Source organism: Lolium rigidum, chromosome 7 (assembly GCF_022539505.1).
Source record: "Lolium rigidum isolate FL_2022 chromosome 7, APGP_CSIRO_Lrig_0.1, whole genome shotgun sequence".
In the NCBI taxonomy this organism is placed as follows: domain Eukaryota; kingdom Viridiplantae; phylum Streptophyta; class Magnoliopsida; order Poales; family Poaceae; genus Lolium; species Lolium rigidum.
In genome coordinates this window covers 338,150,727-338,162,468 of record NC_061514.1, presented here as the reverse complement: position 1 = coordinate 338,162,468, position 11,742 = coordinate 338,150,727, and the positions used below count along the sequence as shown (strand labels likewise).

The window sequence follows — 11,742 nt, the reverse complement described above, 5'->3', positions numbered from 1 at the left end:
TAGCTCCAGAAATCTGTATGTTGTGCCTAGCAACGATAACGACCGAGTACTATCTCGGAATTTCCTTATGTTACAGTTACAGTGGAACCTAAATTCCAGAACTTCATTGTTTTTTCGCTATGAAATAACCTCATTGCATCATGAGTTCACGACTAACCAATATACTTTGATTTCCTTACAGGATACTGAGATTGGTTGGCAAGTTTGTTGTTGTGAGCAAATCAAGATGTCTGGAAATGATTACAAGTCTCAACTTGCAGCTGAGCGAATGAAGGCGCAGGCCTTATTAGTTGCAAAGGGATTGAGCAGGACTCAAGCTGAACGGGCAGCTGCAGCTGCTGCCCGCAATGTCAATGCCTATGGGCAGAAGGAAGAGGGTCCAAGCCGCTGGCAGGAGAGGAAGGAAGCCAAGAGACAGATGTATCTAGGGAGTACAGAGAAGCCTCCAATACTGGGTGTGAAACCAAAAGCTTCACCAACCTCTTCTGGTGGTGCATATTCCCAATGTCAGAAGTGTTTTCAGCTTGGGCATTGGACATACGAGTGCAAGAACGATCATACCTACATATCGCGGCCTTCAAGGACGCAGCAGATTAAGAACCCCAAGTTGAAGAAGACAACCTTGTTAGAGTCCTGTCAATTTGTGAATCCTGATCTTGAAAAGGAGAGGGAAGAGGAGAGGAGGCTGCTGAAAGAAAAGATCGAGAAGGGAAAGTCTGAAAGAAGGGAGGCAAAACGTAGGAGAAAACACCTTTCGCGGAGTGGTTCAGATCACAATAGCAGTGAGGCTTCGGTGTTCAACACCGACACTGAATCATCAGCTACCGGTTCTGAATATTCTTCTGAAAGAGGTAGTTCAAGTTGCAGCTCCTCGGACTCGGAGGGTAAGAAGCGGAGACACAAAAGGAAGCTGAAGAAGAGACGGCACAGAAGGAGCAGCACATCATCAGGGTCATCTGACTCTGAATCCACTTCAGATTCTGATTCTGATGACAAGGGCGGCCGGAGGAAGAGCAGAAGGCGAGGCAACAAGCACTGAGTCTGATGAACCAGGCACCACAGAAGGAAATGAGGAAGCCAAATATGCCATCTCATTTCATCGCACATTTAACATATTATTTCCTGGGAGTACTGTTGTTTCCCTGTATAGGGAGTGCTTGAAGCTCTAGATATTTCCTATTCGATGATCTCTATGAGAACATCGAATCATGTATCCATATTCATCTGTAAACTTCTACATTTAGTATATCTTCCTGAAAGCTTTATGTGATCGGCCTTGACTCATCATGTTGGGTATTCCTGTTATATCTTGGAGACCTGTATTATTATTTTCTATGATAAATGACATCATTTGAGAGGTTATTTAATGGTAGCCTTGCATCTCCTGCAGGATGACAGATGATCGGTGTGACAGTTTGACTTGACAAGCTGCTGGATGCAATTGGCCAAGAAAAAGTTCAAATGGTCCAGTTGTACCTGAGCTGTTTGGGACTACAATCTGCATTTACATGTAAGCCTTCTCACCTGAAACACTGAAATGAACCACCTTAAAGTGTGGCTGCCCATCATGCAATAACATATTTGAAACACCAGATCAGAGCTTTCAATCCGTGGAAAAGTAGACGACCCAAAACCTCAGTGATAGGTTTAATTGCAGCATTCAACATAATAAAAAGCTAACCGCAATCTGACGAGCTGCTTGCCCTGGAGCTGAATAGCTGCTCTTCCTTGCCATAATATACATCTCCATTGTTCTCAGCTGGTTAGTTACTGCTTCCTTTGAAATCCTCCACACCTGAGGAACTTTTGAGGTATCATATGTCTACCTCTTCAGTTCTCTCTTGTCGACAACGGCACGGCGTGATAATGGTTTCCTGCTCCCCGAGCACATGATCGGTGGACGGAAGACGGAATTGTTCCTGTATGCGGGCTCCCAATCCCAGGCTACTTATTTAGATTGCCTTGTTCTCTTGTTGTTTACTGCTTCACGTTCCAGCTTCAGAGCCGGTCGTCTTACTTACCACCTCTGCTGCTGCTTTTGGACCTAGAGGAGGAATCTGTCAGCTCTGCTTGGATTTACCATTGGCTTCTGTCGTCTCCATGGCCCATGGGGCTGCATCGTGGTAGGTACGTACGTATCTATCTGGGCTCCCTACAATGCAATAATCTGTCTTGTACATGTAGACGGTAGACTAGAGTAGAGCTGTACTGTACGACTCAGGGCATATACATCTGAGCTCCCTGAAAATCTGAGTCATACATGCATGTAGACCACAGAGGACAACCAGTAGATATACACATGGTGCAGACTTGCGTATAAGATGTTGGAATTCAAGGGGGATATTTTCTTAAGAAGAAAATGAGGTTAATCAGTTGTTGCTGCAAGCAGCACATTGGATCCTTCTACTTAGGATTGCTGCTGGTAATTACCAGATGATTAACTAAAGTGTGTGGCTGTACAGCATATATTGCTGCTCCTTTTCCCTATAAAGACAGCCACCATCTTTCTGTACCATGTCCAAGACAGACATTCTTTTGGTAGATAAGTTACAGTATGGACTCTACAGGCTTTTAGAAATCTCCTCATCTTTGGAGGGTTTGGGGCAATGCATGCATGATTCTCCTTGATCCAAGCTGGACCCACAGGGTTCTGAAAGCTGGCAACTTCTAATGATTCCCCCATTAGCTTTTCTTACCTTTCCCCCTGCTCCTCTCACTACTACTGCTGACTGCTTTACCTGTGGAGATCTAAACCTTTGCATCAGAATCTAGTGAGACATATGTATGTGTCAAAGGAGCTTGCTAGGACAATCATTGCTCGAAACATTCCTCCATCACTTGGTTAATTCCCTGCATATGCACTTGCCTAGCCACTGGTCTGAGCCTAGTCTCTTTTGTGCTTCAGAGAAGCATCCCATGTTAGTGTTGCTGCTGCTCTTGCTGTATATTGGCATTGCCAGTATTACCCTTTGGGTGCCACTTGCTTGCCTTTCCGACTCGTTAGAATTGTTTTGTACTGTGTTATTTCATTAATAGAACCAGTTGTTCATGCTTATGATAGAACTGTACATATAGCTCTTGAAGAAAGCTCGTTGTCTGTGTTACTGTATATTGCGCACGCATGCAGACTAGGTTAGGATGATAGCCGAACTTCCTAAATGCCAAACAAATATAAGTAAACTACCAGGCCATGATAAATTTGCATTGCACACACATGCAAGACCCTGATCTGGAAATGCGTGCTTCAAGGAGCTAGACAGAAACATTCACATCGCGAGGACCATGCGGTAGGCTGGCCGATCAGGCTGCTATTTCAGCTTGCAGTAAAAAAGTTGTATCCGTTTGGACCAGCTACTAAGCTAGACAGCAGCTGTGGCGCTGAATGTTGCGGCTTTTAATCCACCTAGCACTACTACTTCAGCAAGCAGGCAAGCCTGAGGCATCTCAGAGCAGTTCAGGGCTCATTATGTGATGGAACCACCACCGCGAATCATAGCAAGTGCAGCATCTCCATTTACTTCCATTTCCAGATATGCAACTCATGAGCTCTGAACTTACACCGATACAAGTGCTCTGAAAATGCTCTTCTTTCCCACCTCAATAAATTTGCTCAATGGGTATTGCCTGGTTTAAATGTCCCTACATGCTTCTTAAGAACATGGTCTTTTTGTGAATCATGGTCTTGCATCTATACATCCACTAGCCATTTTGTATAAGCTGGAACATTCAAGCACATTTTTCTGTCATGGTGCTCACAGTTTAATATGTAGATGCTCCTTTTCTTAAACCCTGAGTTCACTGAGTCCATGCATATATGTTTCTTTGACTGGTAGTGGTTGGTGCTCTTAAAGCTGATCTTGCATCTAGGAGCTATCTATGTGTTAGTACTTTTTTGAAACCCTGCTTGCGACTTTAACTACTATGTTTTGTTCCATAATTTTTGTCGTGATTGTAACCACGAACAAGAATTATGGAAGTCGGAAGGAGTACTGTTTACTGTTTACTGTAGAGATGGAAGCGAGTCAACATTAGGGTACCTCTACCATCTTTATTGCAAAAAATGAACTAACTTTTGCAAAATGATGACAAACGTTAGTTCATTTTGTTAAGCTAAAGAAGGTAGAGGGTACCCTAATATTGACCCACTTGCATATATAGTTTACTCTCATTTCCGGACAGGGCGTTTCTGCACCCGGGTGCATATGCACCCTTTATTTGAAATGCATTTTAAACATATTTAAAAATATTAAAAATGTCTTGTGTATATCTTGACATGTTACATGCTCACAAAGTTGTTTCAGCGAAAACCGACATGTTTTGTGTACTTGTAAAAAAGACATTTTTTGGTGCTAAAATAATCCATTTGTCGAGACATTTTTTGTCTTTTTTACACAAGACATAAAAAATGTTGATTTTATGTGAAACTTTACGTGCACACATAGAACATGCCCCTACATGCGATTTGTTTTTCTAAATTTTTAACTCTTTGAAATATGTTTTGTAAATACCGGGTGCATTTTGAGTTTCCGCTCATTTCCAGGCTTTCCAGCTCTTTTTTTTACCAGCACACGGTGATTCCTCTAGGGTAGAAGAAAGTTAGGATAGGTAGAGTAGCCAATGCAAGAAGAGCATGATTAGATTCGGCAAGAAGGGGTAGGAAATGGCTAGCAAACTCTATGCATGGGGCATGTGGCCGTAGGAACAGTAAAAAAACTTGTTTATTTCTTTCCGTTGTACTACAATGGATGGATGCATCCAGGCCAGACCGGCCAAACAGTAAATACACAGGCACATGAGCAAACCTATGAAACTGTTGCCTTCTGCGGCCAGAGAAGAGAGGAGATGGAAGAGAAGGGAAGGAGAGGAGGAGGCGTTGGCGCATGTGACACCATGTGGGAGCAACAGGAGACCGAGCAGGCAGCGAGAGTCCTTGGCCATGCAGCTGTGCTGTGACCCTGGCTGAGATCGATATACTAGCGTACCACACTATGCACGATAGTGTGTGTGTGTTGTGTGTGGAGAGAGAGAGAGAGAGAGAGAGAGAGAGAGGAGACACCCATATCATACTGGTCTGTGGTCTCTGTGTGTGGGTAGGGGAGAGGGAAAGAGAGGATGATACACTGCACTGCACTGGACTGCAACACTCCCCACAGGCCACGCAGTGCTCCAGATTGGTAGCTAGGATGCGCAAGCTCGAGTTTAAATGAGAGGAGAGAGATAGTAGAGATTGGAAGCTTCACGGATGCGAGCCCTGGCGTGCACTCACGTGTGCAGTGCACGAGCCTGGACACGCATGCTCTGCTCCCTTGCGTCGACGCCCATGACGCAGGGCCATCCGCAGCCGCAGGCAGATGATGGGCTTGATTGTTCCGGCCACCTCGCGCCGTGCAGGCAGTCGTCCCACCGGCTGCCTCTGCGCCCTGCCCGCCTCAAAGCCGTAGGAAATGGCGGATGACGCTGCCGTGCAACAAAAGACTTGTGGCCATTGTCATCGATGCTGTCCAGTAGAGAATGCGAGATTTAGCAAACTAGAAACCTTTCAGTTCTTGCTTTGATTATTTAGATCAAGACATTTATGTTTGTCTGTTTGCTTAGTTGTTTGTTTGAAAGATTACTGCAAACTGCGTTTATTTAGGGTCTTTTTGGTTTGAAGGTTTCCAAAATACATGAATAAGATCGACCAGCATATGAGCCTGTCCGCGTCCTGCCCCCATAGGAAATGCGAGATTTAGCCAACTAGAAGCTTTCGGTTCTTGTTTTGATGCTTTAGATGAAGGAATTTATGTTGTTTGTTTGTTTGTTTGTTTGTTTGAAAGATCAATGTGAACTAAGTTTACCAAGGGCCTCTTTGGTTCGAAGGTTTCCAAAACACATGAATAAGAGAAGCGTATGAATAGGATATCATGACACGTATCCCATGAAAACTGAAAACACAAGAATGTGTAATATATGTCGTTTGGCTGTGTCCAAGGAGAAATGGGAGGGTTTTTCTGAAGGGTTTTCCGATTTTGTGTGCGCGATATTTGTCAATCCAATCTAAGGGAAATTTTTCTTCGAAATATATGTCGTTTGGATTTGCATAAAAACTTGATCATAGCGAGAAATTGCACATGTTCTAATTCTACAAACAAAACAAACTACATGGAAGAAAAATAATAATTCTCTAAAATGCCTATGAAACTCCTTTGAACCAATAGGCCCTGAAGTTCTATATCATTTGGGGCGTTCTAGCCTCTAGGTTGTTGGGTATGCACGTAAGCCGTTTTTCATATCCAGAAGCTATGTTTTTGCCGTCACATGTACACAAGATAAATCATTCATGCACAGCCTTAGCTTATCTAGGTAGAAAGAAACATCTAAATCTAGTGTTCAGAGGCACCACCCACCCATGGCAGAACATGACAGAGGAGAGTGATGTGTAGCATCCACATGTGTAAGACCTTGGGGAAAAGTTATATAGAGGAGTGGTGGTAAATTCACATCTTTACAGCCCTCCTTTATATGCATGCATGCACAGATCGATCGACTTTAATCAGTTTCCACCTTAATGCTCTGACCTCTGTCTGACCCCTCCTCCTCTCTTTCATCTTTCCTCTCTCTGGGAATGAAAAAGAAGGAAAATGTTCTCTGAAAAGCTTCCTTTGTCTATCAAACCTCCCCGTCTTTGGAGTGTCTTTTTCTCCTTTTCCATTTTCCTAGATAAAAGAGCTCTTGTGCATAGATGTTGTGAAAGAAGAATCTAAGCCTTTTGTACACAATGCAACCACGGCAAAAGATTTGATGATCTCTCCGTCCATGCATCTACCCAGTTAGCTCTAGTTCTAGAGTTTCATGCATTAGTGTAGTAGTGACTAGCTAGCAGTACACACCAAGGGACAAACATACAAACATCCCTAATAAGAAACCTGGAAAGATGTACTAGCTGTGGACCTATACATGCACGTCTGAGATCTGTGCATGTAGTATGTGCCAGTACTGTGCTGTACATAACCATTCAAGTCTAATCTATGTGTTCATTGAGCTAGCTGTAGGACAGCATAAACATCTAGATCTCTCTTTAATCGAGTGCATCTAGTTGATTGTCTAATCCTCCACAAGGTTACTGCAGGTTTGTGAGTGGCAATCATGCTAAAGTCCAAGATGCAGCTGTTTTCTATGCAGCCTTGAGAGCTGGGACTGAGAAGGCAGGCATATACACGTCTCCGGCCGGCCTCTTTGATCACATGAGCTAGCTCTACACATAGCTTAGGAAAAACCAAACGGCTGGTTACAAGGTGGTGCTACCATGCATCTTCGCTGAGTATTATATACGTCTTCATTATTCTAGTAGCATCATCTCTCAGTTCATTACACGGATACAGATGTGTTGTTTAACATGAAGACAAGAGTGTTGCAGCAAATCGCATGCACAGACTTTTATAATTAAGCACCATGCACAGTATCTTTTGCATGCAATAGCGCGATATGATAAACAACTGAATGGTTTCAGAGGAATCTTGAAACGACAGACATTTGTGGAGCACGATATTGTCTAGAAAACTGGTTTTTAACGGCACCTAGCATGTATGCATGGTGTCATCAGGATGATGATGAGATAATGTGGGCCTGATCTAGAGAAGAACATGACATTCTTTTCTTGTTTCACATCTCACTTGTCTCTACGTTGTACATATATATTTTATATGAAATTTGATGATCTTTCTCTCTCTCATCAGGTTTCTCCCTCTGCCCCTACTGATTATTTTATGTATGTTTTCCCAGTCAAAGATAGATCTAGACCTGGCCGCAAATGCAGTGGGCCACATGTGGGGATGGGGAAAGGTCATGTGATGTACTCATAAAATGTCTACTACAAACACATCATCAGAGCACAGCTTGTCATATATGGAACAGAATCTTCCATAATATTCAAACTCCATAGCCAATCTCAACATCACTGCACACTATAAAGCAAATATATATGCATGCTTTTGCCTCTAGGTCTAATCATCTCTCTGTATTCCCTTCACTCCTAGCTAGTCTTGTAACTTGCTTCTTGCTAGTTATATATGAGTTCTTTCCCTTCCTGTTATATGTTGGCCTTTTCTTTCTTGGTACTTAAAGCTATAAGCTATAGTGCTATATACATAGCTGTTGCACACACGTACTCATATGTAGCCACAGGGCAGTACCAGTAGTGTACTGAATCAGGCTATATATATGTAGCTGCAACCTGTTTTGACACATATGTATATGTTGCTTGCAGCCGGTGGCATCTTGATGAGTACTTGCATGCCAAACAAAACCCTAAGCTAGCTACTAGCAGCGCTGCGTCTATCTATGAATCTGCTATACCACCTGCACGGCAGCCCTGGGCTGGATCTTGGGCAAGTTTGACTGAGCCGAACTGGTGCTTCATCGATTCACTGCTTTATTTTGCTTGGAACTGTGGAGAAAGGGATTGTACCATGGATAGAAGTGAGGAGCATGCACAAATCCAGCTAACCCCTGCATGCAGAGTGATCTGATCTCACAAGGCCTTTGAACTTTGGGGTTTTACTCACTGGTCACTGTGCACATACAGATGCAGTACATGATGTGTGTGTGTGTGTGGTGTTTGCACGTCGGGAGTGAAGAGCTTTGGTCCTCCGCTCCTTTGAATGCTGTGGTTGAAAAGTTGGGGTAGAGGAATGTTTGTTTGCTTGCACATTGATATTGATGATGATATTAATGGAAGCAGCAGTAGCAGGAGCAGCAGCCTTGCAATGCTGCGGCCAGTGGCAGCTAGCTGATGATGAAGTGGCGATGGAAAATGAAGTTGCATCAAAAGTGGATCCCCAGCGAGGCCAGTCAGTGAGGGCATCTCCAACCGCGCGACCCAAACGGACGCGCTGGGCCGTCCGTTTTGGGCCGTTTGCGTGGCCGAACGGACACCCGGACAGCGGCCCGCGTCCGCGTGTCCGTTTGGGTCGCACGCTGCGCCCAACGCGCGGACGCAGCGCATTGGTAATAAAATAAAACAGAAATGAAAATTAAAAAGGAAAAGAACAAAACATAAATTTAAACTAGTTGGTCATTAAACTTAGCCCTATTTTGGGCAAATTTTACACAAAAGAAAGCCATATATGGCTTTAAACTAAAAAAAAAGCAAACCCTAGCCAGGGTTTGCGAGCTCGCGGTGGCCGCCGGCAGTACTACCCCCGGTAGTACTCGTCATCGTCGGCGTCGATGACGACGACGCCGCCCGGCGGCGACGCGCTGTTCCGGCTCGACACGCCGGAGGGCACCGGGACTCCGGCCGGGGGTCCCACCGCGCCCTTTCCCGGGCGGAGTGCGCGTTCGGCGGGCTCGCCGGCCTCGCGCGGCCGTGCCCTCCGCGCGGACTCCTCGTCGGAGCCGCTCCTCCGCCCTGCGTGGCCGGGCGCTCCTCCTCCGCCGAGCGCGCCGGCTGGAGGAAGGCCCACGCGTCCGCCCGGGCGTCCTCCCGGGCCTTCTCGGCCGCCTCCTCCGGCGCGGAGGTGCGCGGCGTCTCGGCGAGGAGCGGCCATTTGGCCGGCTCGTCGAGGTCCCGCTGCTCGCGGGACGCCGCGAGCGCCGCCCTGCGGCTCCGGTCGTTCTCCTCCTCCCGGGGCTGCGGCCGCGGCCGGGGCCGGGGCCGGGCGCGGGCTCGCCGATGTAGAGGCCGCCGGGCGGCGGCCGGCCCGCCTAGCGGCCGTGCTCGGCCGCGCGCGAGGCCGCGCCGTCGCGGATGTGAAGCACGTGCGCCGCCGCGCATCGTGCTCCACCTCGAACCACAAGTCCCGGTTGGGACTTGCGTCGCCGTACGCGGGGTCCTGCCGGAGGTCCGCCGGCGGCCGAGCGCGGCGCCTCCGGATCTCGGCGTAGCGGGCGCGGCCGGACGCCGGGATGGGCGGCACCGGAACCCGATCCGGGCTCAGGTGCCGGCCGTGGGGAGGTGCACGTCCCCCACGGCATTGGGACGCCGGCGTCCCCGAACATCCGCGCCACCGCTACGGTGACGTAGATCCGGTCGCGTCCGGGCGTCGCCGGCGGCCCCATGGCGAACGGCGCCGGCGCGACCGGCCGGCCGCCGCCGGCCTCGTGGTCGTTGGCGGATGGCGAGAACTCGCGCTTCGGGGCCATGGCGGCGCGGAAGCTTCGAGCTCGCGCGTGCGGCCGGAGTGGAAAGTGGGGACCGGATAGGGACAGTCCACTTCCCCGATCCACATTTAATAGGACCGGGGCACCGACGAGTGGGCCAGCCACGCGGACGGGCGGACACGCGAGGACGCCGCGTGCCATCCGCGGCCACGCAAACCCGGCCCGGATTTGGGCCGGGTTTGCGTCGTTCCGGACGCCGCGGCCGTCCGCTTTTGCGGTGCGTCCCCGCGTTGGGCCGGGTTTTTGTCCGGATCGACCCATCCGGACGCGCGGGCGCGGGATGGGTCGCCCCGTTGGAGATGCCCTGAGATCAGATATCGCCATTGTTACTACTCTCTCACCAGTCACCTGCATGTATATTTACTCCTCTCTCTCTCTCTCTCTCTGCATTTTTCTTTGCTGTGGGATGCAAGTCACGGGCCTGCCTTGAGAGGTGCCGGTCACCATGCACAGGGCAGGGAAAGTATCTTTGGCTGTTTCGCAACTAGACATGTGTACATGTCTGCTGCCTGCAGTGGTGTGCATGGGGCACTGGTGCAGCTGGAGAGAGGGAGAAGAAGAACAATTTGGTCACTAAATACCACGAGGATACCGGCCGGCCGTGCAGTACAATCCCTCTTCTCTTCTCTTCTTTTTCCATCTCCTCCAGCCTCTTGCATCGCAGCAGAGAGATCTTACTTTTCTCTCTCACTTTTTACTAATATATTATTTGTTTGATGATCAGCCTGCCTCCACCCATGGATGGATATGACGTGTATCGACCTTTATTGCAAAATGTTCTCCTGTTCCATCGTGTGATCACATCCGTCGTCGCCCGTACATCCAACGGAGACTTTCATTTTGGAGCTATCCGTTGAACGGGTGATGGGTTTAATGCCCATTTACTCTGGTTTCTGTGCATCTCATGCACTTATCCATCCTCTGCTAAAGAAAATTCTACATATCCTTCCGGTGCTTCCCCGCTCCTTTGTGCCAGGATATACTTTTTCATACGATTTCTAAAACCATAATTACTGGCCAGAATCCTGGATAATTAACTCCACGGAGGTCCTTTTGATTCCTTCCTTTTTGGAGGGTTTAATTTCTTTGAAATATCTCGTACGTCGTTCTATTAATAGAGATTTTTTCCTAAGGGTTCATTTGCACTCAATGTCGAAGATAAATTTGTATTCACTAAAATGTCTTCTCTTCAGTGTGTCAAATACCATTTGATGCTAATCTGTATTTTTTTAATCCTATGACCAAAGGATTTTCTTAAGAATTTTGGAGAATTAGATTCCTCTAGAATGAATTTTAGGATTTAATCCTAAAGGAGTTTTTATGAAGGATTCCTTTTCATTACATTTCCTTATATTTTCCAAGGGTTCATTTGCTCTCAATGTCGAATAGAAAATCTCTATTCACTAAAATGACTTGCTATGATTTCCTTAATTTTTTTCTTTAATGTGTCAAATACTATGTGATGATAATTCGTATAGTTTTCCAATCCTAGCTATGGCCTATTTGATTCAATATTTTCTTAAAAAATATATGGGAGATTTAGAGTTGTCAGAATGTTTTGAAAGTGAGTTCATTGACTTGTAGGGTTGAATCCTACATGAG

The 11,742-nt window shown here is 46.9% G+C and overlaps 1 protein-coding gene across 1 annotated transcript; it reads left to right on the top strand.

Annotated features, from left to right (window-relative positions):
• The first annotated feature begins 226 nt into the window (after window positions 1-226).
• On the top strand, window positions 227-1,217 carry LOC124669623 (zinc finger CCHC domain-containing protein 10-like). Its single transcript, XM_047206204.1, has one exon. It carries the CDS (start codon window positions 227-229, stop codon window positions 1,037-1,039), a length of 813 nt encoding a protein of 270 aa, XP_047062160.1. The 3' UTR covers window positions 1,040-1,217.
• Window positions 1,218-11,742: the final 10,525 nt, after the last annotated feature.